This window comes from Phalacrocorax aristotelis, chromosome 20 (assembly GCF_949628215.1).
Source record: "Phalacrocorax aristotelis chromosome 20, bGulAri2.1, whole genome shotgun sequence".
NCBI classification, from domain to species: Eukaryota; Metazoa; Chordata; class Aves; order Suliformes; family Phalacrocoracidae; genus Phalacrocorax; species Phalacrocorax aristotelis.
The window spans coordinates 760,915-788,857 of NC_134295.1; the positions used below are offsets into that span (position 1 = coordinate 760,915).

The 27,943-nt window shown below is 42.8% G+C and overlaps 1 protein-coding gene and 1 non-coding gene across 2 annotated transcripts; both read right to left on the bottom strand.

Moving 5' to 3' along the window:
• Positions 1-1,118: 1,118 nt before the first annotated feature.
• Positions 1,119-27,676, bottom strand: PPP1R8 (protein phosphatase 1 regulatory subunit 8). The gene is made up of 7 exons (XM_075115097.1): positions 27,429-27,676; positions 14,185-14,245; positions 7,627-7,780; positions 6,766-6,986; positions 5,940-6,084; positions 4,714-4,778; positions 1,119-3,783 (listed from the first exon to the last, which is right to left on the bottom strand). The coding sequence occupies exons 1-7, from the start codon at positions 27,488-27,490 to the stop codon at positions 3,430-3,432; spliced, it is 1,062 nt and encodes a 353-aa protein (XP_074971198.1). The 5' UTR covers positions 27,491-27,676; the 3' UTR covers positions 1,119-3,429.
• On the bottom strand, positions 11,168-11,333 carry LOC142066988 (small Cajal body-specific RNA 1). Its single transcript, XR_012663858.1, has one exon.
• Positions 27,677-27,943: the final 267 nt, after the last annotated feature.

Consider the following 27,943-nt stretch of genomic DNA (forward strand, 5'->3'; position numbering starts at 1 on the left):
TCCTTTCCAAGAAGTCATTCTTTCAGGCATGTTGTCCCAGGGTCTAACACATTGGTGTCCTACGGCACAGCACACTGGGAATTGAACAACTTCTGGGAGCTCGTTACTAGCTGTTAGGATGCCTTCTGGGTGCTGCACTCTTGTGTTTCAAAACCAAAAGGGCAGAGGGGTTACAATGACAAGCCGGTGAATGCTGCAAGGACAGATGTTCCTGGGAAACACTGCCATTATTCTTTAGCTCAATCACTTACTCAGCTGCAAACTCTCTCCACTTATTCGTTCCCATCTCTGCATTTCACACTGCAGGGAGTGCTTTAGATTATCATGCAAGTTGACTCCTTTTTAATACGTCCTTTAATACAGGAAATTAACTGCTAACCACAGCAACATTTAAAATGTCAGAACACAAGTCAAGTACTTAACCTGTACCAACTACTACTGGATCAGCAGATTGTGCATGAATTGTGAAGATTCAGCCTTCTGCTGACACACAATAAGGAAAATGTAACTGCCCCAGCTGCTTAAAGGATATTGCTGGACTGAGAAGAAACACTAATCTATAGCCTAAATATTACTGAATTCAGCAAAGCTTGGGAATCCCTCTCAACCTCACACCGCAGGCACCACGGTTATCTTTAACCGGGTCCCAGTTTACTGGTTTTAACTACAGCTCTCCCCAGTGAGCCTGGGGCAAGCTGCAGACACAGTGTGACAAAGGACGGTGCACTCGGGCCAGGCTATACGTCAGAGGCAGCAAGCTGGGCAATGAAAGAGCAAAGTTGGGCTCTAAAGTACAACTTTTGCAGAGAGATGATCATGCCAGAACCAGATAAAACTTCACTCAGAAAACAAAGGTGACTGCTGTTTAAAATCCACTGTTAAGTGTTACACCTGTGTGCAAAAGTGCAACACGCTGCAGCACGAGGCAGCAAAGCAGGTCACAAGCAGAGAAGCTGGTGCAGCTTTAAGAGCTGCAGCTTGAGCCAGCCACTAAGAACCAGACCTGCAGCGACAGCTGCACTTAGCCACGGCAGAAATCCCTCAATAAGCCACAAAACCATGTACACTCCCAACTGCAGAAGCGTAGACTGGGAACGAACACACTACACTCTCCAAACTGGCAAAATCTGCATTTAATTTACAACATAGTAAAGGTTACAGGTAAAAAGCTCAACAGAAAGTGTGAAAAGGCCTATTACATATTACACAAGTGTACATACTTCTGTACAAAGCCCCTAGATGTTACACTGTCCCCTCCCGTACTGGCCAGCTATGGCTCCTAAGCTCTAAAATAATGAGAGCTTGTTCAAACCCAGGGAGGAGAAGAGCTTTAAAAAACAATGAGCAGTAAAGCTTCCCTTTTCAAGAAAAAAATCTTGCAAAGAGCCACTTGCAAAAACTGAAACAAAAGATTCCCTCCCTGCACACCCTCCCCTCCCCCACAAAAAAAAAATCCCAACCCAAAAAGGAAGAAGAAAACCTGTTCAACTTTTACTTGCCCTAACTAGTCTTACCCTAAAGAGTTGCCTTCATAAAGCAGACTGGCTGGAAAATTCTACATACCAGGAAGAAGCAAAACTAAAAATAAAGGGAGAAAGATTTTAAGAGTCAGCATGGAGTGTTTGGAAGCAGAATGTCCGAGGACCGAATCATATTCGATAGCAACTAAACAAAGAGCGGCACAACTGTACCATGGAGAAGGTACTGTATTCATCCATATAATAGTTTGAGATAGATATGATGGTGCGGGGAGGGGAACAAACCAGTCTCTAAAGTCACCACTCTTGTGAATGGGGTAGCTACTAGCTCCTTTTTACCTCAGTTACATGATAGAAGCAATCACTCTGCAGATGCAGAAGTCACACTGATTTTGGAGCATCTGTCCAAAACAAGCCTAGTGCGTAACACAGCAGTGCTCCACCAACCCTCGGATTTGCACACCGCTACTTAGCCAGGTAGCTACAGTACTGTACACAACGAACAGCTGGGTATTCTTCTGTCACCAGAGCACATGCTTCCTGGAGAAATCCTCCAAACAACAAAGGAATGTGACTACCTAGCTGTAACCGTGTTACAGGTGTAAAAGTCCAGAGCAAACCTAAGAAAAACAGAGCTCTAGCCTTACCCTGTATAAAGACTCAGCATCTGAATACACATGAAACAAATCTTGACATCTAAACCCAAGGATTTGAAGGGCTACAGCAACAATCCAAATCAAGCTTCTCATTTTATTCAATGGGAAAAAATGATGAAGTAGTCAAAAAATGTACTATTTTGAAACCAACTTATGCACGGCTTTCATCGCGGTGAGGCAGATTCTTTACTGAGAGTTCATACTCTAATTTTAAGCAACACTCAGTTCTCACCCACCGTTACTAGCAGGCAGAACAGTATGAGACTGTGGTTTTAGCCGTTAAACATGCAAGTCCTCTGATGCTGCTGATAGCTGCTCAGTTTTATGTGTGTCTTGCTGCATCTCGCATATACTCTAAGATTTTTATTTGCAAATAAAAATCAAACTATTTAACTTAACCACCAAGTCTAAAAGCAACTGTTCTCTGTGTTAACTCCACACCCGAAGTTATCACAGGGGAGGGTGTCAACACTGCTTTGTTGTTTATTGTACAGCATGGATAGTGCCTATCCACGGGCCAGTCACCCCCAGGCTCGCTGTGCCATACACCGCCATGAGCACCTCCGATCCGCCCACGTACACACCCGTCACCCACCCACCCAGCACTCCACCGCGCGGTACCGAACCACAGCTACGGAAGCCCACCTATTTCTTGTCCATTTTAACTCCATGTTCTCATGAACTGTGCGACTCTGTAGTGTTTTAGGTGGAAATTAAAACAAGCTGTAGCCAAACAAAACAAAACAAAGATAATGCCCCACACTGGTGAGGTTTTGAAAACGTAAAACATAAAAGCTGATTTGTGTTTTGCAAGATTTAGAACTCAAACCAATGGGATTTCTGAAAGGCTTGGCCCCACAAACATTTACTTCCGATACAGCTCACCTGCTACGAGCAAGCCCAGCAGGAACAACATTACTCATAGTAAGCACAACATCTAAATATATGAATTTGCAGGGTCATGACATAAATGATGATTAAATTATATGACTCTGCCCCTTCAACTTGTGGATCAAAATTCAGAGTAAAGACCTCTGGGGACAGTAATGGCTACGAAAAGGCTTCCAGATATATTTTGGTTCCAAAGGAGGTGGGAACTGTAAGTTGGTTTCTCTTTTTTTTTTTGCTTTTAAACAGACATACAAAAACATTTGAAGACAGATCTTTAAAGGATGTTTCACCTCTCCAATCTTGGTATTACATCTGGTTAGGACACTGAAATTTTAAAAAGACGATGCTGCACATGAACAGTTTCTGGAGTTCAGAACTCCCACCCTCCCTCAACAAAACCCAACTCAGATCAGCAGGGAAGGGGTCGGCTTCTTGCCCGGCCACGCCTCCTTTGCGTATTTCTTCTTCTTGGGTTCATTCACAGCTTCAGAATTAAAGACGGCAGGGTTTGGAGCTGGGTTCATGTTAACTGTTGAGGGCACAACAGGAGTCAAGTCCACGTCTGGGGCGAGATTGGGGTAGGGCATTGGCAGACCACCAATGAGCGCCGTCCCATGGACGCCATGCGACTGGGAACCCGCCTCATTGTGAGTTGGAGGTAAACCACCATATAATCCTCCACTATAGGGAAAGTTTTGCATACGTCGCGATGCAGAATCATCTGCGGTCAGTGAGCCTGGATTCTCCAACCGTTTTTTCTGTAGATGGAAGTATTTAAAGAATTATTCAAAATCCATGAAACAAGCAAGCTATTTAAACTGGACGCCAATGCCATTTTCCCCAAAAAGGCACCTAGACCAGCCACGTATACAGCAGTTACAGACCACGTCCCAATCTTGGTCCCAGAGGATTTCTTCTGGGTTTCTTTGAAAATGCAGGAAGGGGTGAGAGAAGTTGAAGCTCAGGTTTAACTTGAATCAGGTCTGAGCACCTCTTTATCTCCTGTACCTCCTTGCCAGCCTTGAGCTTGTCCGGAACACAAGACCAAGTAGGTCTTTAGCCAGTAACACAGACCCTCCTTCCCCCCCAGTCAGAAACGGTAACTTCTAGATCTGGGTGATTTTGTCTAGCTCTTGGTCATTTGAATCTGCTCCTGCAGTCTGCGGGTTTGTGTAGAATTACCCTTTTCCACATACATTTAGTGTATACCAGCAACAAGGGAAATCACTATGACACCGTTGCTTAGTTTTGCAAGTCCTCCCTACTCCTAGCATATTCAAATTAAATATAGCACTGGCAACAGACTCACCCTGGAGCAAAGTCTAAACCCTGGTCTTTAGCACTTACAGTATTTAAACAAACAACCTCTTATTTTTACATTTTCCACACTTCCCACAATTTTAACTTTTGCCTAGAACATCCGTACTGAGTTTCTGGAAAGCATTTCTTTCTGGGAGGAAAAAAATATTGCCAATGATTCCATGTGTTATTAAGGCAAAGAGCTAAAGCTGGATTGGAAGGGAAATGGTCAAGCCTGCTTAAAAAAAAGACAATTGTGAAACATGAACACAACTTTTGTTTAACAACAGAATGCTTTCCACCGTAGAGCATTATGTTTTTAAGGTGTAATTCCTAAAGTGAGTTCACAATATAACATATTAATTAGAAAGCTGGGAGTTACTCTGTACCTTGACAGGGACTACTGCCGTCTGTACCATGTTCCTGAAACGCCCAACAGAAGGGTCCACATCCTCTGTAAAGGCAAGAACAGCGAAGCTCTCAGTAAGAATGCAGGAAAAGAACACCTGTCAGGTAAAGGAACCTCTATGAAGACTTGGTACATGGACCTCCTCCAAGCCAGCGCTCCAGTGGCTCTCAGTAAGCACAGCATGGCACATAAAGAGAGGAGCTAAGGGGACACCTAGTGGCTTTGTCTCAGTGTGGGCTCATCAGATAGCCTGGTAGGAAAGGCTTCCACTCATATGAAGAGTGGGGAAAGAGGACAGATGGATGGCCAGTTTGCACTCAGACAGACGGGAGTTCCAGGCTGAAAGCCGCTGCTGACAAGGCACAGCACGTGCTCAAAGGCTGGCCCCAGAAGTCCTGCGGGGTCCTTGCAGGAGGAGTCAGAAGAATTTGATGCACAGTCTCTTAAAGTCTGAAAAAATTTACCTTTTTTGTAATGCAAATGTCTGCTGTTTACATTTGGATGTTCTGAGCACTAAAATGCATAACCTTGGAAATAAAAATGGTTATTCTGAGTGGCATACGCTGCCAAATGAAACTAGCTCCAGACTGTATTTAAAAAATGCATACTCATTAATAAGGTAATCTTATTAATAGGAATATTATCCATATAAAATATGATAAATAGGAGTGTCATTAATATAAAACAGCTAAGGGAGAAAAATGAATAATTAGGAATTGGATTCATCTTCAGAAGCATCGTTTTGAATGGGAATGACTTGTTTCAGATATGAAGACAAGTAGCAAAAAACCTCTGAGCTTGAGATAAATATCCATTAGGCAACAGGTAAAGAAAGCATTAAGGGACAGGTGAAAACCAAACAAGTTCAGTTCCCATTTAGATTTTAAAGATGACAAAAAATTTAAAACACTTTCCTCCTTTTGAACCCATGATATCTTCCCAACATCTGACATAATTTTGAAGAATGAAGCTGAGCATGTTTGCGCTGTCCTGCACAAATCACACAGTTACTTTACAAGAAGTAGAAGAAACAGAGAGGTCCAAGAAGCAAATAAGACATGTGGCAGCCTCTCTGAAACAGCAGATCCCAAATATTGACTGCCAAGTTTCTATTCTCCTTATCCATAGGCAGCCATGAGGAATCCCTGTGAAAATACTGGAAAGAGCCTTAAAGGCTTCAACTAAAGATTAAAGCAAACTACTCACCTGGATTGATGATTTCATCATCATCACTGAATGTCACTCTGGAGTTCTTCCGTTTTCTCTTTGGTCTCTGAATATCCAAATTCCCCTCCTCTATGGTTAGCGTGGAAATCCGTTTGTTGTGGGCTGTATTAAACTCTGTCAAGTTCTAATGACAAATTTGGAGATTAAATAGTTTAAACAACTGATCTATGAAGTCTGATTTCATTGTGTCATCGGGCATATCACAAGACCACTGCACACTGTCTAGCTTCAACTTTAGACCCCTAGGAAGAAAGGGTGCTCCAGTGCTGCAACAGGTTCCCCAGAAAGGTTGTGGAGTCTCTGTCTGCAGAGATAGTCAGAACTTAACTGAGCACAATCCTGGGCAAGCTGCTATAGCTGATCCTGCCTGAGCAGGGGGCTGGACTAGATGATCCTGAGAGGTCCCTTCCAACCTCAACAATCCTGTGAATGCCACACACGCCACTTTCTCCCTCTTCGCTAGCTAACTGTAGGAGACAGGGCAGCATTCACTGTTATCTGGCTACAGGGGACAGTGTGGGAAATCACCCCTGACCTGGGGTAATGTTAGTTGGAGAGCACATACTCTCTGGCAAGACTTTGTGAGAAGACCACTGGAATAGTAGGATTATTAGATCACTGATTCTAGGGAGGAGCATGATCACAGGCTTATCCGACAGAACGAGATGGTTTGTGCATATCTGTCAGCAGAAATCACATCGGACTATCTTCAAGGACAAGAAATTAAGAACCTGAACCTAAGCAAACAAGCAGGGAATGCTATCTGTTTAGCTGGAAATGCTACCTAATGTGCCACTGTACTCACGTCAAGTTCTGTCTCCTCCTCTGGAAGGCCCAGCAAGCCCTTGAGCTCTTCATCTTCACCACCCATTTTCTCATCACCTTTAACTGCTGACGGCAGTGTCTGAGGCTTCTCGCGCAGAGTATATGCCCGTGTAGAGGCACCAAATGAAACCGTGGAGTCAATGGGGATCTGTTGGGGTTTGTGAGGTTCCAAACGGATATGACCCAAGAATGTGCCATGTGCTGAGAACATCAAAATGCAAAATAGTATGTTAGTCATCAGCTCGGGCTCATGGTATTTGAGTTCAAATCTTGAGAAGTTCAGAAACTGTACATGGTTGCTCCAAGATACAAGTCACTGAGGTACTGCTGAAAACTTTAGCTATGTACATTTTATCTACCACCTCACAAGCTAAGGTAACACACATCAGAAGTCCTCAAAACGTCATGGAAATAAATGACAAACACCATTTACTTTCTGGATTCTTGTAGGTCCCAATGTACAATGTCTGGAATCATTCCCTCAGTGGAAAAAACAGTATGTCAGGTTTTAGATCTTGGGAAACCACCCTCAGAAGAGAAAGATCATTAAAATTGTGAAGTGGGGGCTAATTCACTTTCCTCTGCTCCCACAGCCTCTTAAGAGTCTAGAAATATTTTTTTCCTTAAACATCAAGTGAAGCAGATGTAAGCTGACTGGAAGGAATGCTCCTTTGCTCCTAACCCCTGCCAATCTTTCACTAGGACGCTAATTCATATTATAGTCATGTATTCACATAAGGCAAATAACCAAATAACAACAAAGGAAAAAGTGTCTCAGATTCAGAAATGTTTAAGCACTGAAATATCATACTTCTATCTCATTAAATGTCACGCTACTTACTGCTGTTTAGATCTATGAGGAAAACCCTCTTGAGGTGTTTGTGATAGACCAAGGCAGCATGGACCCGAGAGCAAGACTGGTGGTCAATGGTGAAATCGCACAGGTCAGGATTTCTCCCAAAAAGATAGTATTTCTTCTCATCAATGATGAGTTTCTGAGGTAGAATATCAAACAGAGATACATATTAGACTCCTATAATCCTTTGGATCTTCCTGAAAAAATTCAAGAACATGAATAAACAGAAAAAATTCAAAACAAAGCATCAACATGTAATCAGTATTTCAGTTTTGTCTGACACTGTTCAGTACAGAAACTCAAATCTTCTCTTTGTAAAATCAGAACAGCTGAATGTGGAAGAGTCTCAGTTATTCCCTTCTTTAACAGCCGATACAAGACAGCCTGGGAAGGACAGTAACTGTTCAAAGCATGAGACTGTCTCATGCAAGAGATTCTCTCTCACCTGTGCTCCCAATGACTTTTACACACTCCTAGAGGCAGATGACCTTGGGCCTTGTCTAAGCCAGGAATCTATGCTAAATGATCTCCAGTCCAATACAGAATATCAAAATTGTATCTCTGTATAGAAATGGACATACAGGAGATTTCAGACCTTTATTAGAAAGACAAAACTATATGAATATGTACACCGTATTAGTCTATTCAAGTAAGCCATTAGGCATTTCTTCATAATTCATCCTAGTCCTAATTTCTTTTTCAAACAAGATCTTACTTACTGTAACATCAGTTACATAAACCATCTCTGAAAAGCAAAGGGACACGCTGACACAGTCCTACAGTGTACACTACATATTTCTATTAACAGACAATACTGTTAAAAGGAACTCCTTGTGCCTAAATGCTGAAGTACCTAAGCAACGCAGCCGCCTTCCTCACTGTATGCCAAGATCTTAATCTAACCTGTGTTTTCTTGCTTCCAGTTGCACAAGTCAAAGGCTGGCAGTGCATCACAGATTTGTTAACAGATGGCCTCTCCTGCTTTTTGAAACATTTACCAAAGCCCACGCAACGTTTCAACAGCATGATCAAGGGAATGCAGATGATGCATTTTCCATCAGAAAACTGCATTTTAGTTCAGGAAAGCATTGATTTCATGAGATGGCCTGAGCTGAATTAACATTTCGCCTGCTGCAGCACGAGGATTTCTCCCCTCTCCCTCCTTCCATTCCCACGTATACAACCCTCTCCTCACCCGCACTGCCACACATCTGAGCCAAGTTCTCAGCTTGCAAAGCACTTTTTTGCTCCCTTAGCCTACTACTGTTTTAGTGGCCTGAATCAGTTTGCCTTCAGTCAGGCACATATCCCAGCTGGCTCTAGCGAGGCAACGGAGGATACGTGCTAGGACTGCGTGATGAGGAAGGACCTCCCTCCCTGGCAGCAGCATTCACGTCGGTCAGACATTTGCTCCTCAGTTTTGCCAGCTGTACAAACCACGCGCTTAGCTAGAAAGAGCTAATGTATCAGCCTAGTTACAGGTAGTTGTTTTGGGGTTTTTTTGAGCTTTCGGAAAGGCTGACACAACGGGCACTTAGACACTCATTCTGTGGCACTGACAAGTCACAGAAAATAAGGAGTCAGCTTGGAATAAGACATAGTATTTATATTCCTCTGCCTTGTCTGCAAGCACAGAAATCACATGGACCTCATTTTCTACTACAAATCACCTGGCAAAGTTACATCTCTTTACCTGACCACCAATTACGAACTGCAAGGCTTTTGGCACTGCTGCATCCAGGTGTCGCTTCCTCACTGATTTTTTTCAGATTTTTTCCTAGAAAAATCTGAATGTGTTCTACATTTTCTAGGATGGATTTCTCATTCTTCTGCTGAATATTTGTCAGCCCCCATGCTGCAAGTTCTCATAATCTAGCATTCAGTAGTATTTCGTTTATTTCTGTATGTTTATTCTCTCTTTCAGGTCCCTAGAAGCCTAACTGAACAGCTCAGCTCCACACCAGCATACATCACGACAACTTCACAATTAATTGGTCCCTTAGGTAATAATCTGCTAACATCTCATTGCCAGCTAACTCAAGGTATACATTTTAAGCAAGATTTCACGAGTGTAAATGCTTTGTGAAATCTACTGAATTACATATTTTGGCCTGCTTTCTTAAAATAACAAGATTTAGGTGATCAAGGTGATCAGCTCCTGACACCCACTACTAACCCAGGTAACTTCTCACCCAACTGGCCAACTTCAATCAGCACTACAAGATATTAGGTTTCAAGAAGTTCTAGGAAAACAAACAGTTTGACAGGACGACAACTTCATCAGTACTCTCAGTGATACATAGGCTGGCAGAAAATCCACAAGAGCGCCCATACTTCGACTTTAACTATCAAAAAAGTCGTCTTTGTGAGTCCACATCTTGTCAAATAAGACAGGAATCACAGCTTAATTAGCAATTCACTTCAAGTACATTATCTGGTGACAAATGAGGTGCAAATACAAAATGCAAGTGATTTTCCTCCAACTAGGACATTTAAAACACGCAGGTGTCTCCTCTGAATCTATTTGTGTCTGGTGGGGAGTGGCATACCTTGAAGCCTCAGTACAATTCAGATAAAACCCCCCAGAAGTAAATATAGTGAAAGAGTTGACTGGATTCTGCCCTCACCCACTATCACCTTCCATCTGTTTACAAACGTTGGTTTCCACAAGACCCTCCCTTCAGAATCCACCAGGAAGTGTAAGCCACTTATCGATAAAGAGCTTAAACTAGTACATGGTTCCCTCAGTCCTTTCTGGCTGAATATTATCTCACCTTTTTTTTTTTTAATTCCACCTGTAAATAGATCAACCAATCTCCTCCCTGTACATTCTTCATGCTAGCATACTTTTGTTACGCTTTCTCTGGCAAGCCTTAATCAACACCTGTCATTCCATTAGTCTCACTGATATTTTCCCTTAAGATGACAGTTGTTTCATCCAGCTATTGATCTGTGAATACCACAGTGTTTGCTACAACACATCTGAGAAATGCTGGTTAGGTTTTCTGGGGATTCAACTTCACAGCAATGGATTTATGTCCAATATTACGCAGTACGTTGCTCATTCACTTCAGCACTCTGGGTCTTCCCAAATCCAATACCTTTCTAATAATGAATTCTATGATTCCACTTTGTAAGAAAGACCAGCACTAACTTTTCCTTTTATTCTTGTGTATTGGAAGAAAAAAAACCCAACAAACCGTAAACACAACACTGATACAAGTGAATCTTCGGAAGCTGATTCATTACTCCATGTTTCAATGCTCAGCTCCGCAAGCAGTTATCTCATGATTTCAACTACCATTAAAATCAGTCCAACAATTTCTCATTCTTGTCCACAACTGAAAGCAAAAGAAGGGTCCCATAAGTTTTCACTTGCACCTATTGCACACAGAACACCACCACTCTGTCTTGAGCATTTCAAGAGATTTTAAGAAGACACAAACAAATTCATAAATTGGAAATACTGCAACAAATCAGAGAAAAAATTTTATTGCCTTTATTTCAAGATAAAGGTTCCAAAATTTTCTGTGCCTCTGAGTTATAACCCAGTGTTATCCTTTATACACTGAGCTTAAACACTTCATGGCTTGTTTTAATGTTGCACTCTTCAGACCCAGCAATCACAAGGTGTACCTCAGACCTCTGCACAAGGCCTGGGGTACGGATGGCTCGGTTAGTACCAAGTGCTCAGTGATCCACAAGATTTAATAACGTTTGTTCCTGGTTACTGCTGACTACCATAAGACAAAAAAATTTGCCATACGTACGAAAAAGGGGAACAGATGGATCCAGTTCAAATGCTGTTAATTGTTGCACTCCTGTACACGAACAGAGCGCACTGTCTCACGTAACTACCGCAGTCTAGAGGACGCTAGTCATCGCCTGTGTACAGTGTGCCAGGCCACAAAGCAACCATGCAGGCGTGCATGGAGCAGTCTGCTAGAACCTCCCCACCGTGCCAGCTCTTCTGTTTCTTACTTCTGCTGAAGTACAAGCCAGATCCTCTGTGCTTCACACGTAGGTGCCTGCGACTGGTCACAGCTCGCCACAGCATTCAGCACACGTATCACACACGGACTGGCAGGGAAGCTGTACCTCACCGATCTTGGTAACACCGATAGCCAGCATCACGTATTCAGGAGGTAAAACACAAACTCCACGGCCATTCTGTAGCCTCGGTGTGATCACACCCTCTGCTGAACCTCGAGTTACTTGGACTAGCAATGGCTGTTAACAGTGTTATGCATGACAGCAAAAAGAACCTCCTTCAGGTTATCAAGAGAGTTGATGGTAGGAAGAGGCAACAAGGATCCTTGTATTGCCCATGTTTCCAGCGTGGACAGAGACCCCAGGCTTACAAAGCCACCTTGGGCTGTAGGTCCAAAAGCTTTGGGAAACACAGCCTCAGAGCTTGACACCGCCAGGACGATATTCCTGACTGCCAATTTGTCAACACCAAGTTTGCTCATCCATTACCAAAACCAATGGTACATCCTCAGCATCATATGGCATTTTGCTGACTTTTTGGTTTGTTTTTTGTTTTTTTTTTTTAAGCAAGTCCTGCCTAGACTCCCTAGACATTTACTAACCTGAAGATTAATTCAGCAGACCGCTGAATATAAACACGTTCATCCCAAAGCTCTCTCTCCACATTCAAAAATCCAAAAGAAACACGACAAGAAAAAAATTCATCTCATAGAATAAGTCTCCAAGGTGGGACGGCTGCATTATGTTTGGCCACCTGCCACATACAAAAAAACCCAAAGTCACTGCTATTTGGCTTTGTTTGTTGAATCTCATCACATGGCCTGAAAGAAATACTGCAAAACCCAGTGCCAAGTAGAATCCTTACCCCAGATGCTGCTGCTGGGATGGCAGTGAGAAGGCTGAGCTGAGAAGCAGTCCTACCACAGCCCTCTGATCTCTGAAAATTATTCTGAACATACAACAGTACCATGAGAAGCGGGTTACATGGCCCATGGTCTGAAGGCAAAGGCAAAGGGTTTGAAAGCTGTAATGCCTAAAAGAGCCAGTCATGGATAGCTCCAACATAGTCCAAGTAGCACATATGAACCAACTCAGCCATGCCTTGTATGAACTAATGAGCTGCTTTGAAGATGCAGTAAATGTGTGTTAGTATCTAATCAGTTTCAAATTAAGGCCGAGCAAAGATCTCTTTTAGGTCAAGACTGCTTTGCCAATTTTCTGTGTCTTTAAATCCAGTGTAAGAGCACTTCCTTCAAACAGTCTAAAACCAACAGTTATGGACTGTAAGAAAAGCCTCATTTTACTTGTTTCTGCCCTGGGAAAACACAAGTTTGTTTGTGAGATACCTGTTTGTGACATCTCTATCTGCCTTCCTGTGCAAAGCATATTCTGGTAACTTAATCAAATTCTAAAGAGTAAAGCTCTCCCGCTGGACACCCCAAGGAACACTTACTACTGCCTGATGCTCCTGTGGTAGCATCTGTTAAAAAACAGCCAAAATTTTACGCTAACTAAATCTTTCTTGATCTAACACTGAGTTCTTAATTTTCCACGTTTCTTTTCAGAAAATCTGGCTCAACTTCGCACACCTTTGTTGTCCAGAAACAGACACTGTTTCAGTCAATTGCAAGTGAGAAGTCCCTCCACAGCTAAAGTACATTCACTGGCTTGGGTCCTCTATGTCAACCATGTTAAACAGCGTTTTTTTGTTATTATTATTATTTACTACTTTTAGCATGATATAAGACAAAATATGAAATAGAGCATAAGGGGGTGTATATATCAGACAAATTCCCTTGCTGTAATAAAAGGAACTCATTGTATCTGTGCTAATCACAACACTTCACAGATCCAGAACATGGGATGAAAAATCACACTGCATTTCACACTGTGGGCCAGGGCAACAATCCTGTAAAATACAAGACGCCTAGTTAATGTTACTGTAAAACAAATAAAAAATAAACTGACCACATAAGTATCTCAAACAAGCAGTACAAGAGTTTTTCCTCTTACTCTTTTGTATTTGGGATTTCTTTCCCCCTGTTATTCGAGTTTCTGCTCCTGAAGTTCCAAAAACACGGTGCCTTCTGGCTGCACTCCGTTACCTCCTATATACGTGTCTTGTCAGGAGCAAAATGTCAGCTTCGGTCCAAAGTTAAGTTTGGAAGAAATATGGCTCTGCAAAGTATCAAGTTTCCCTTACAAACATTTTATTTTTATTCTCTCCTCCTAGGAGAGGTTTGATGTTCAGGAATCAAGGTGTCATTCATTGTTCGCTAGTTGAGCACTGCGGTTTTGTATCCCTTCAAACAGTGCATCTAAGCGGAAGATAACTGATGGAAGCACTGCAGAGTGTAAGACAGCCTTAGAGTACAGGCAAGGGAAAATGCACTTCATTCTGAAGATTCATAGTAAAACAAGCTGATTTGAAAATAATGAATATGAGTGAGAAAGGAGATACTTATGAATAAGTATGGAAAATGCTGGGAAATGTTCTATTGCTGGTGCCTACGTGTACGACACACCAAATACATACAAAACCTGTTTTCATACCTCAATGAGTTTGTCTCCTTTGACTACATCCAGATGTAAGCCAGGTGGTGGTTTCCCTGCCCTGGAAAATAAAGAATGGAAAATATAGTGTCAAAATATTAAATAAAAAGTTTATTAGTGTTAGAGCTAATACTCTATTAGAGCTACAGACCAAACCTACACAAACATAAGCAGAATTATTTTTGCAAAAATATGAAAATCCCGTAATTTGCTTTTCCTCTCTGCAGACTCCTTCTGACAACACATAAAACATAATTTTTTACAGTTAAGAATTAAGCTAACAGGAGATGAGGCGTTTCAAGCTTTACTTGTCCAGGTGAAAAACAGCTAATTTACAAAATGAACAGAGCACCTCCTAAGAGAACATGATATGAGCCCAGGAAGGGGCTAACATCTAGAGAAGGGGATAGGCTGGGACTGTTTCCTTAAGGGCCTGCTCAGGGCTCTGTTCTCTCATGTTACCTTCAAAACAGTAGCTCTCTACCCTTAGCTGCTGAGAGGAACAGAAACTTCTACCATCCTTCCCCTCTAGGACTTGTAATGGCAAAAAACCTGACAGGGGCTTCACACACACCTGTAATCTTATAAAAATGTTGGCCAGAGTTCCTCCGCACTCACCCTAAACTTTTCTACCAACACAGGTAACACGGAAGAGACTACAGTATTGGATGGCAGAGGGATCCCGACCTCTCCTCCTCCACCAAATTCTCAAACAAACAGCAGCTCAGCTCCCCCAGCCCTGCTCACCTCCTGGGAAGCAGATTCACCAGCCAGGCGGCGCTATTCCCGCTTGGGCAAAGGGAGCACAGAGGCACGTGGGATTTGGCAACGCGCAGCAAAACAAGGCTAACATGCGGGAGAACCCATGAGGATTAGCAGCATCAAAAACTTATTGGGTATTTACAGAGCTCAAAACCAGGACACCACTGTGGTGCCAATACACTGCCCTCCACAAAACAGGATCTTTGGCTGTTGACAGCAAATGATCATCTTCTGCTCAGATCTCTCAAAATCTGCACCTCTACTACTTCTTCAGTGATAACAGCACTGCTGCCTGTCTCTAGGGCTGGACCAACTTTCTGGGTGATAGCAGCGACCCAGTTCCCAGCTACACCACTGCTCTTCTGAAGAGCAACGACAGAGATCGCATTCCCATTTACTGCTTTCCCTGCTGCACAGAGCGGGCCAAGAGAACAGCGACAATGGGTAGGACATTCTCAGCATGGCTGGAGAAGAAAGAAAGGTCACTTGTAATTCAAGTTGTTTGAGGGGGGTAAATATAGATATTCATGTTTCTGGGACGTGCCTTACAGTTTGGAGGTTTCTTCTGTGTCTCCAGGTCATCTGGGTACTGTACACATGCTCTGCTAGGTAACATCATACAAGAACACAGTCCTCTTATTTCTGCTTCTTTTCTTTCTCAAAGTATTGCACATGCATTTTCCATTCTTGCTCCAAATCCATACTAGCCTGCTCAGATCTCTCTCTGGCCCTTCCTTTAAGATGCCAGTTTGGACTTTCACAAGTTTTCTCACCAAGCCCTTCTCTAAGATTGTGCATAGCACCATCCTAACAAAATAAGGTGGATATGGCTGATACTGATTCTTATTCTTTTGGATGAACAAACAGCAGCAGCAAAAACAAAGGGTGCAAAGGTCCATGGCAATTGCTAAAATGGTGACTACTTCCTAGAAGAGGGATTAGGTGGTGTGGGGGAAAGACCAGCAAGTAAAAATGCTCCCAAAGGTGATACACAGTCTGTCTGATGAGTTCTGCAAGGACTGACTCTTCCAGTCACTCCAGTACAGCTAGGGGACTGCCTCCTCTTAAGTACTGCTCTTGGATCATACAGCCAGGCGACACCTGAGTATTGCCGTCTCTTCCCGTGCTCCCCTCAGATCTCAGCTCTCAGAGAGCTGAAAGACAGGAAACTGAGACACAGAGTTCATTCATCGATTCCTGTCCACTTCTCAGTGTTTCCTCTTTCTGTCCCTGAGCACTGGCAAGCTTGTTTTCCTCCGTTCCACCAAGACTGCCAAGTTCTAGTTACTCTGTGACACAACTTTTTATAGTTTTCACAAAGCCTGCCTTACTTTGATCGAAGAAAAGCTGCTTCCCCCACCTTTTTTCTCTTTTCCTTTCAAATAGGTAAACCTTTCAACAAATTATCTCTATAAGCAAGTCTACTTACTTACTCAATCTGGCCTCTGCTTTTCTTTTCAGTGATCTCTTCCTGGATACTCAACAGTCACTCTGTCCTAAAAACATATTAGCAACATCCTCGACATACCTAGTTCAGTCACAGGAAAGCTCCCAAGTGCTCTAGAACATCCACTTTCCTCTTCTGTAAACAGAATCCTGTCTGATGGTCATCTTTTGTCATATATAACCTCTAATTTTTCATTACCCCCCTACTTTTTACCCTGCTTTACCTTCAACTTTATTTTGAACACAGAAAAAAAAGCCCAGCAGCAGCACACAATAGTGCCTTCAGCTATGAATTAAGGTGCTTGAAATTTTTATCTATTCTCTGGCATCTTTTGGACTGAGAATCCTTCGCAGACAGTATTTCCCCAATCTACTTATGCGTGCAAAACACTAAACACAGTAAGGCTTAAATACTGATCACAATACCATCAAAACAAACTCACAGAAGTAATTTCTGATACAGAAAATAGTCTGTCCCTTTGGAACAAACTAAACCAATGTCACACCTTAGGCTGCTGAAGTCAGATACTTGAAAAGCCTTTTAATGAAAAAAAGTAGAAAGATTTTCCAGTTCTATATTGAAAACTGATTAGTTCCAGAGTCACCAAAGATCAGAACAAATGGCTGTATTTGGAAGTGTCAGCAACCCCTCACATGCTCTGCCTTATCAGACCCCTCACCTCATGCATCAAGGAAGTAAAACATGGAAATGAAATCTCTTGCAAAAATCTACCAGAAGAAAGTTTTTAGGAAGCTGGTACTGTGCTCTTAGATGAGAGCAGGTTTTTTCCCCTCTTATTTCCAATATTAAAGAAGTAAGTCCTCTCCCACTAAATTTTAGCACTAAATGTGCTAAAATATCCACTAAACTAATTGTCCTACACTGTTCTGAAGGATGGAGAATTACTTGAGGTCAACAGACTCTCCTCTCTGTAGAACACATACGGACAGCCAGGCTTAGCACTGCTCCAAGACAACCCATCTCACATCAGAGCTTGGCTCCAGCACAAGCTCTTGCGTTTGAAAAAGAAGAACAAACAAGAAGCTGTTCTGCACCTTCCAGACTGTGCATCACAGTGCCCCCCACCTGAACGTCATCTGTGCTCTACAGGTCAGCATTCTGCAAGTGACCTTAAAGTAAGGCCTGCAAACGGACCGATAGTTAATGATCACTAGTTCAGTAAGTTTAACTGTGACAAAGTACGCTTAAACTGCCTAAGGCTTACTTGGGAGAAAAGAACCCTTCCAGAGAATTAATGAGGCTGGCCGCAAGGAGAACATGACCATAACAGTATCATTCAATGAGTTCACTGGATCAGAGGAGAGGTGAGAGGACACCCCACACTAGAGTTTTTCTTAACTAAGAATTAGTCAAAGGAATTCAAAGAAGAGTCAGAGTGAGAAAGTTTATGAGAATTGATATAAAGAAGTAACAAACTGGAAAACCCAGATGGTATTTAGCCAAGCATTCTAAGAGACAGCAAATACCAGTTTTCTACACTTAACAGTTGAGGAATCTATTGCTTAAACTACCCTCACTGTCAGAGAATTAAAGTTATCAACTGATGATGCTAATTTTAAAGCATATTTCAGAAGTGATGTGCAAACTCCATAAAGTCAAGCTCTGACAGGAAAACTGGTAGAATAGAATATTTCAGTTGGAAGGGGCCTACAACAGTCACCCAGTTTCACAGCCCGACCACTTCAGGGCTGACCAAAGGTTAAAGCATGTTATTAAGGGCGTTGTCCGAATGCCTCTTAAACACTGACAGTCTCGGGGCATCGACCACCTCTCCCAAAGCCTGTTCCAGTGTTTGACCACCCTCTCTGTAAAGAAATGCTTCCTAATGTCAAGTCTGAACCTCCCCTGGCGCAGCTTTGAACCACTCCCACGTGTCCTATCACTGGATCCCAGGGAGAAGAGCCCAGCACCTCGCTCTCCACACCCCCTCCTCAGGAAGTTGCAGAGAGCAGAGCTGGAGAAACTGTAATGCTGAGCGGAATGAGCAGACAGATGGGAACTGAATAATAGCCAGGCGAGAACAGTCATCTGATCTGCACGTCAATACTCAGCAGTACTTACCCTTTGGAAATGTGACGGTATGTGGAGCATGACAGTTCTTCCAATGGCAGCAAAACATTTTTCTTGGACAAAGAAGGATAAACCTTTTTTGGGATTACACATAATCTGCTCCTTTTGGCCTTTGTAAGAATCCCAAGACAACAATGACCGTGCTGAAAGAACCTTGTGTTTGACAGAATGCAGCCAAGCACTGAAATAGTTTCTGTTCTACCTAAGATGAGCTGAACATCCTGGGAAAGGCGTTAGTGTGGTGTCTGGATAAAACTGATGTTTATTACCCAAATCACTTGACTTCTTGCGAGAGGAAGTAGGTATAGTCATGGATGATGAGAAATGAGTATGGAATTGAGCCTGCTGTTCACTACCTGTGCAATGGATGGGCAATTACAAAGTGGACTGTTTAATCTCAAAATATTCCTAATGGGTGTTCTGTTTTGGGTTTTTTTGTGTGTGTGTTTTAGGTTTTTTTTATTGCAAAGTGAACTTTCCTTAAAATGATACTCTTCAATAGTTGCATACAAGATGTGTACTATTTACACAGGGGTCCAAAAACATTGTATTGATGTTCCTTTACACCATTTCTCTTGTAAAATGAGAGCCCAATTTAATCAAGAGAGCAGTGCCGCTTCTGTATGACTTCAAGAACTCTACTTATCTTTCACATTCCTGTGGAGTTGTATCAAGCAGATCAAACCGACCAACTCAGAGTAAGGAACCTTCTGCAAATTAAAAACTACCTCCAGTAACCACTCCTGGGTGCCTTACACAGGAATGCTCTCCCGGTTTCCAACAGTTACCAACACAAGGACTTCCAGAGCCACAGTTACTACCTGTTTAAATAACTATCTACAAAAATTGCTCTAAGACCCATGTAAACGTAATGTTCTCACTGAATCTTACACAAACAATTTCATAGATCGCCTACATATAGCTGAAGCACCCTCTCCACTATTTGGCCACAAATCTGCCTGCTGTTAATTTAATTCTGCAAACTCTAGTTATTCTCCTCAAAAGGACGGCAAGCACTTGTCTCCTACAGATGTTCCAGTCACTACTCAAGACACCCAACGTATCTCTCAGGTGTTCCTTTTCCAGACTGAAGAGGAGCCTAGGCTAACCGACTGCAGCACAGCTTCCTACATCTTTGATTGAGATAATACTTAAAAATAATACTGGAGAGAAAGAATTCACATGGTTTTTGAGGAAGCATGTAGTATCCCAAAATCTACCAGAATTCCTGGAGACAACCAAGATGATGTAAACACGGCTATCAGTACAGCAGACTGGCATTTTTAGAAAAGCTTTTGGCAAAATTATCAAATCGTCTTATGGAAATTAAGGTGTGACAGGGAGAAGAAACACTAATTCCTTAGGGAGTGTAAATGAGTAAGAGTTGGGAAGGAGTAGGGTTCTGCGAGGGCTCTGTGATGTTTATATGCAGTCTGGAGGAGGAACAAAATGAGAAAAATCACTTATCACAACAGTTATGCAGGAAACTCAAATCGGACTACAATGCTGCAAACAAATCTCATGTTACTGAACTACTGCTTGAGAAAACATCCTGGGGGAAAAAAAACCATAAAAATCAGCACTCTCAAGTGCTGGTACATGCTAGAGAAAGACCACTTCAACCAGGCAAACACAACCAGGAGCTCCAGGCTCCTTATTGCCACTCAGGAAAGACTTAGAGCTGCCATGACTAAGTTCAGAAAGAATCAGAGGAACACTCATCAACGCTGACAAAGACATCATAAGGAAGAAGCTATATAAGTACAATGTTTTCACATCTGAAAGCTGCATTAGTTCTGGTTCTCTTGTTGAGAAGGGCACAAGGATGATAACCAGCACGGATGGCTTCATGCTATGTTGGTCTCTTCTCCCAAGGAACAGGCGACAGGATGAGAGGAAATGGCTTCAAGCTGTGCCAGGGGAGGCTTAGATTGGGTATTGGGGAAAATGTCTGTACTGGAAGAGTGGTCAGGCCTTGGCACAGGCTGCCCAGGGAGGTGGGGGAGTTACCGTCCCTGGGGGTGTCCAAAAAATGTGTAGCTGTGGTACTTCGGGACAGGGTTTAGGAGGCCTGGGGGTGTTGGGTTGGACTTGATGATCCTAGAGGTCTTTTCCAACCTTAATGATTCCATAATTCTATGCAAGGGAGGGGAGGGAAAAAAACCAAAAGAGTACATCCCTTCAGAAGCTTGGAAGAAAACAGGCAAGTATCCATTCCTTTTGTCCTCTTAATGAATGCTACAAAAATGTATTCATTATGTCTTGAAACAAGCAGCAAGGAGCCCTGGATCTGAAAACAAGGAGAGCGCCTTTTCTACCATTTGCATAATTTGTAAAAAGAACTGTCACTCAGTGTTGTGGAATTAAACTCTAAGTTATCAAAGAAAAATTAGAATATTTGTGGAGACTAGGTCTGGTGTTAGTTAATTTAGTAAGTTAAATATGACCACCCAGACAGAGTCTTTAGCTCACAAACCCCTGTTGCTTCTGATGGCCAGAAGCCCAGAGCGCATACAAGAGGAGTTACACATCAGGCTAATGTGTAAGTTATCGGTCACTACTACATATGATAGGAAACCACCCGGGCTGTTGTTTTCCATTAGTATGGCTGGTTTTATGCTATTTTCTATAGAAAGAAATCAGAATAAAGAAAAAAATCCTCCTCTTATCAAGATGTTGGTTGAATACAAAGTTGTTGCTGATCTTGTGCATCAGTGCTGGAAGTGAGTCATATGCCTTTCTCAGAGCACAGCATACACACCGCAGAAACTGAGGCCAAGCTAGCACGGGAATTCGTTTGGGTGACAATTTTGACAATACAAGGAGGTATTATGACAAGGTTAAGGCCAAAATCTTTTGGGTAATTATTTTCACTCATGCACAATGGTTTCTCCCCACGTGGAAGAAGAGGGCTAGATAAAGAGCTGACCAATAATTCTGATCCAACCTTGTTATGTCTGGAGGAAATATGACGGCTAGGGCATTTGAACTCTAAAAACCAAATGCAGGTTGATGGGAGGCATTTAGGATTTCCTTTACTCTTAAGAGACATTAAAATAATTCTTGCCAAACTTCCAGTTGTAAGAAATACAGTTTAAAAAGCTTGTGGTTCAAACTTAGTGATTACAGACGTTTCCTGAACTCAAAAAATTGCACTGTGGTTTAAGAATATTTTATGGAAGATTTCTGATGAGAAACATAGCTGCTTCAACTGAACAAAACATTCCATTTGTATTAAAGCATTTGACCAACTTCACCTTGGCACTATGTATGTTTTCTTGTTACAATGCAGTTCCACACAGAACTTGATTTTACTGGTTCACTCTGGTTCCCTTGGTTACTTACTCAGAAACAAAGTCTCCATGGAATACAGTGAAATTTGGAAATTGTATACAAAATTCAATTCCTGAGAACAGGGCCATAAATATTCTATTAGAGAGAACAACAGGTTTTATGACATCAAAAAAACTGAATTCAAATGGCACTGAAATAAATACGAAAATGAATATTAAGTAGTGAGCAAGGACGCAGTGATTATTTGATAAGATTATTCCTACATTTTCAGAGTGAGAATGGGTACGTTGGGGGTGTAATTCACCTGTAGAAATCAGAGGAAAAGACAGGACCTCCAGAATCAGCAACTCCAGCCACTGCTGCTGCAGATCATCCTGCTGTAACCTTTACACCCATCCGGAAGCTGTTCCAAAGCGTCGCTATTCTCACAGTTTGATTTCCATCCTAAATTTTTGGTCCGTTTATTCCCATTCTAGATTTTGGTGGTTTTTTCCCCTTCAGCTATAAAAAAAGTTCCCCAATACCATCTCTCTCCAAAAATACTTTGCCACTGAAAACCACTGTTGTTTTTATTTTACTAGACAACTAAAGCTCTGTTCCATCTCAGAGAAAGATCACTGTTTCCCCATCAATGAATTTTCCCACTGCATCTGCTCCCATTTGAATTGAGCTTTATTAAGTATAGGTAACATAGACTACACGTTTTCATCAGTGCCTTCTGCAACCGCACTGACACTTCCCTAGCTTACAAACAGACATTATTACATATCAGGCAGACTATTAGTCTTTTTATTTATTTTTTTAACAGTTACGATACTAGCAATTGAAGGTCACTCTGCGATTAGCATACATACTTGTGTATATGTGCCTTTTATTTCTGAATATGAACTTGTGTCATTTTACTTCTGAATAGTGAGTTTCTGGCTTTAAGAAGAAGTTCTTGTTCTTAGTCCCTATTTTCCATCTTTCACTTCTGCATTTTATCTTGTTTTACCGTTCTGGTTTTCAAATAGTACCAAAAAGACTGGCTAATAATCTGGCCTCTATGTTGACCATGGTTGTGTCACTAACGAGTATGATGGTTACTTTTGTCAAGGTAATTAAGAAAAGCCCCCCAACACTAAAGGAGTTAGCCCATGGACTCTATTCAGCTCCTCAAAGTCAGTTCCTTATACACTCACAGTTCTTGTATGAACCCCTTTATTCTCCCTAAAAGGATCGTTTCCTGTGTGTTCTGAAAGAAGAGAGTCTTGAAGAAAAAGCTGGTTCATCTGACAAAGTCAGCCTTTGGCAGACACGGTACATCTACATCCCCGCCTTGAATAATTAATTCCTTCACAATATAGTCTAGCAGCTGGACACAGTGAAGTTCAGGTTTTCCCAGAGCAGCTACACGTATGGATTTGTTGGCTTTACAATATTTAAGATGAATGCCACTGAACAAAAACAAGTTGCAGCATAGGTTTTTAAAAGATTAAAACACCTACAAGCAAAAATTCTTCCTTGATTGGAACCAGAGAAATGTGTTTCTTCACCTTATGCTGTACAGAGCAGCACACTGCGCTGCGCCTAACATCAGGATGATTCTGTGAGGAATCTGTACAGATTATTTTGGCCATTGATGGCAAACCCTCTACGGCAGAACTATTGAGTAATGGGAAAAAGCGGGGACAGACAGCCAAGAGGAGGAAGAAAAGCCCAAGCTGAGTTGAACTCTGCAAGGAGCATATTCAGTAACAAAAATAAAGCGTCTCAGGAAAGAGGACCAAGCCATTAGTTCATGCTTTGGGATGTGATGCTAGCTAGGAGCACCAAATAACAGAACTGAAGTTTTACAGATTAGCTGACAGTATCTCTTCGACAAGGCTAAGATTCAACGTTGACATGCCAACTGGGCCACAACAGCTAAGTCCAGCTGAAACTTGGCAGCCTCACTGAAGTTAAGTCCTATCCAGACTAAAGAGAAATTTTGAGTTGTAGCTATTAAGGACATAGACAGGACAACTTTAATTCTATTGTGTTAGTTTAAAATTAGGTCAATTATTTAGGCTTCTAAATGTGGACTCAGAAGCCTAAATTTAGCCACTTCCTAAAAGTCTTGGCCTATGTGACTACTGTACACACCTTCATGCCCAACTTCAAGGACAAGGTGGAATTTCCAGAACTCAGGAGCTCACCTTCTCCAGAAATGTGTGCACAATCATTGCCAGGAATAGCTTGTTCTTGGCTCAGAGAAACTGAAGAGGAACAACTGTTGCCTTTAAACCATACTATTTCAAATGTATGTATACTTGAATCTCCATCTAACAGTGTGTCAAAAGAGCGAGTAAAGAAATATTCAGAATCCCAAATGCAGGCTAAACCAGGACAAGAGGAGCAGCAGGCAGTATCCTGGAGCATCTGATGGTCACCTCCAAACTACACCCCAGACCATTTGTACCTCATGGAGATTACTTCTACTCGCTAACACCACTTCAGAAGGCGTGCAAAAGTCTTAATAAAGCTAGGATAAGTAATTGTTACCTAAAGACATTTTCGAATCTCATGGTATGGCTAAATTTTAATCCATAGAAAGTATTGGCAACATCTTTATTCCAACTTTATTCCAATTTTAAATGCATAGTCCATGTCTTTGCTAACATGTACAGAGGAATTACAGAACACCCATAAACAAGTACTGGCATAAGCAAGCACTACTGAGACAGCATTCATTATTTTTCATCTGTCTTGAGCCAGTTTAACTGTTAGAAACACAAGAAAATAAATATTTTATGGACTACGAATAAGTAACCTATAACAGCATAAAAACTAAATCAAAGCTAGAACTTAAAACTAATTAAAACCTTGAATTTCAGTAGAGAAGTTTCTTCTGAAAACTGGATACTAAAGCACTGTCCACATTAGGAAAGAACAGATACAGCGATGGAGGCAAATCTCAAAAGCATGGGCAACAATTTAAAGACAAGAAAGAAAAAGCTATTTCTGTTGATTATATTTAAGATATATTTCTCATATAACTGGTGTCTGCAGTCCCCGAGGCAGCTGTACTTAGAGGCAGAAAAATAAATAAGTAAAGACTCTGATTTTTACTTTAATATAGGGTGATGAGACTGAAGATAATTCACTACAGAAGCACCTCTTTCTTACCATGAAAACTCCCTGCAACTCCATGTTTTTGGTCATCCAAAGCTCTCCCTATGAAGATCTACATTGCTACCTATACAGAAGGCTTTCAGTGCTTGAGGAAAACTTCAAGGATCCTGCAGGATACATTTACACTGAGACTTTCTGGAAGTCAGAACTTCAAAAAGCAATACTGTTGATCCAAGCCTGCTATTGCAAACCATTTTCACTCTGGAGAATGCTTCCTCTGAAAGGCTCATGACTTATTAAATATCTTAACTGTGTGTCCTTTGGTTTACTCTGGAAGAAATAAATACTTTAAAACTAGAATCTGTAATTCAGTAGATGCCAGCAGAAGTCATTTAAAAGTAAACTTTTATCGTGAAATATATTCTATTACTTTTTGCAGACTAGAAAAGTAAACCAGAAGTAAATAAATTCAACCTGGTAGAAGAGCTCCCCCCTGTTACTGGAGGAGGCAGTGGAGTACCACCAGCCATAACTACCTAATACTGCCCATTTTCGGTTGCCTATTCAGCAGCGTATAAACACTGTAACTGGAAGCTATCCATACTGCCTTCCTGCTACAGTTTATTTATTTTTCTCCCACTTATGAAACGACAGCTTACCTGCTTCAAAAGAAGTCTTAGGGAAAAACGTTAAGTTTTCCCACACAGAAAAGAATCTTTCACCAATATTAATTGCTACCTCCACGCATGACAGATTGACTACAATCAAACGGTATCAGGTACGCCTTTCACTAGACCGGTATAAACAAACAGCTTGTCTGAACATGGTCTTTAAAATATTACAATGTGCATATTTACAACAGAGGTGCAAGGGGAAATAAAGAGCTTCCCTAGAATACATAAGAAGAGAGTCCATATACGAGCTCTGCTTTACCTGAGAAGGATTTTAGAACATTACAGTAAAAGGACATTCAGGTTGCAAAAAGTGAATTAAAATCACCTCAGAAATGTCAGAATAAGGCAGGCCCTGGTACCCGAACGTGACCCCCTTGCTCCTGAGTGTGAAAACCCTGGCTTGGATCATCTCCCTGACGCCCCTTCCAGCTTGTTTCTCTATCATTCAGCGCAACAGATTGTGCTTCAAAACCAAACCAGGTCAGCAGCAGCATGGCAAAGAAAGCTGCCTGTCTGCAAGACCCTGCCCTGTTCCTAGCGGGAGCCAGAAAGCATGTAGCTAAAGAGGCCCCCCCAGTTATAGCTGTTACAGTCCTCCCCTCCTGCTGGTACTTATTTAGGAGTTCTTCTGCAGTAGCATGCAAGTCACTGCAACTCAGCATTTCACAAGTTACGCTTCTCCAGCTGTTCAATCCAGAGCTTTCAAAGGCAGGAGTCCTTCAAATTTACCACAAACACTGTTGTATAAAAACCTCTAAGGAAAAAATATTAAAGAGATGACACTTCAAATTTGAAGTTGAACATCTAGAATAATTTTTGGCTTTATCTACTCTATTGTGTCATCTTATGGAGCACTATCTTGTCTCACAGAGCTGCTTGTTACTGTATATGTTCAGCACAAATAAAATACTGAAACACATCTTCCCCATGAGAGTGTTAAATGGTTTTACTAACTAAAGCAGATGCTTATAAAACAAGTCAAAAATAAAAAGCACATTCACTAAGCATCCATTCACTGAGCACTATCATCAAAGCACTGAAAGGTAGGGGACCTGTAGCAAAAAACCAGATGACTATGCAATTAAAGACTGCAATCATGCATGCACATGTACAGCTAGCTCATACAAACCCTTGACTTTTCAGTTGCAACACTCTCATTTTCTATGCGATATAACTGCACACGTCCCCTGAACAATAAATGTCCTGGCACCCAAAGACAGTACAGGAAAGATCTACGTAGTAATGCATCAAAAAATTCAAAGCGAGTGAAGCAGGGATCCAAGTAACCTCATCTTAGGGCCTGCTTTCACGAGAAGGTTGGACCAGATGATTTTCAGAGATCCTTTCCGACGTGGACCTTTCTACGACTCTAAACCCATCCAGGTTCACGGCCCCGATACTGCTTCTCCAACGCACCGCTCTCCTCCGACTGGACTCAGCGTAATACAGAAATCCAGGCTAGTTTCAAGCGGATAGATTTCTCGTGCTGAATACATCACTTGAGCAGAAAGATTCACGCGTGCTACATGCCATGTCGTGCTGAAGCCCTCGGGAGGAGGCGCCGCGCCCCGAGCTCCGGCCAGCGCTGCGCCGCGGCCGCCGGACGCACCCGCGGGCCCGCACGACCCGAGCGCGGAGCCTGGCAGGCCCGGCCCGCCGCGGCGCACAGCCGCCCGGCTGCAGGCTCGGGGAGCGCGGCCTCGGGCAACGCAGGCCCGAGCGGGCGGCCGCGGCCCTCCGCGCCCCGAGCTCCCCACGCCCGCCCGGCCCGGCCCCGCCGCCACTCCCCCGGCCCGGCCGCCTCCCGCGGGAGGCCCGCGGCACACCCGGAGGCGAGCGGCCCGGAGGTGCGGCCCCGGCCCCGGCCCCGTCCCGCCACTCACCAACTGGGGCACTCGAAGAGCGAGAGACCGCCGCCGCCGGCAGAGTTCACGCTCGCCGCCATCTTGCCTCTGCCCCATTCAGGCGGGCCGAGGCAGGCTGGGAAGCTGGAGGACCGGCGCGGGAGGCCGTCCCGGCGTGCCCCGCGCGGTGCGGCGGGCGGGGCGGGCCCAGGCCCGGCGAGCGGCGGCGGGGACCCGCTGCCCGCCCCGAGGCGGCCCGGCGGGGCACAGGGCCCGGCCCTCGGAGAGCGGCGCCGGCCGTCCCCCTCCTTGCTGACGGGGGGGGTCGGTAAGAGGTTTAACAGCAGCGCAGTAACCCCGGTCAAACCCTTCCGAAACAGGCTTTCAACCCCCCATTTTCGCAGGTGTTTCAGCATCTCGGCTTGTTCGAGAACATCAGACAGAAACCCAGTTAAACAGCAGGTAGCACAGGTCATGTACTTCGTTACAAACACAGATAATCGACCTTATATGAGGGAAAAATCACGTTATCCCCACGAGCCGCAGCTCCCCTA

Excerpts from the sequence above, each read along its gene's own strand:
- PPP1R8 (XM_075115097.1), bottom strand. The coding sequence starts at position 27,490 with ATGGCGGCGAGCGTGAACTCTGCCGGCGGCGGCGGTCTCTCGCTCTTC. Across the intron at positions 6,987-7,626 it reads CCTCATAGATCTAAACAGCA|CACATGGCACATTCTTGGGT; the intron begins GTAAGTAGCGTG and ends TGATGTTCTCAG. Across the intron at positions 3,784-4,713 it reads CGGCAGTAGTCCCTGTCAAG|AAAAAACGGTTGGAGAATCC; the intron begins GTACAGAGTAAC and ends TTCCATCTACAG.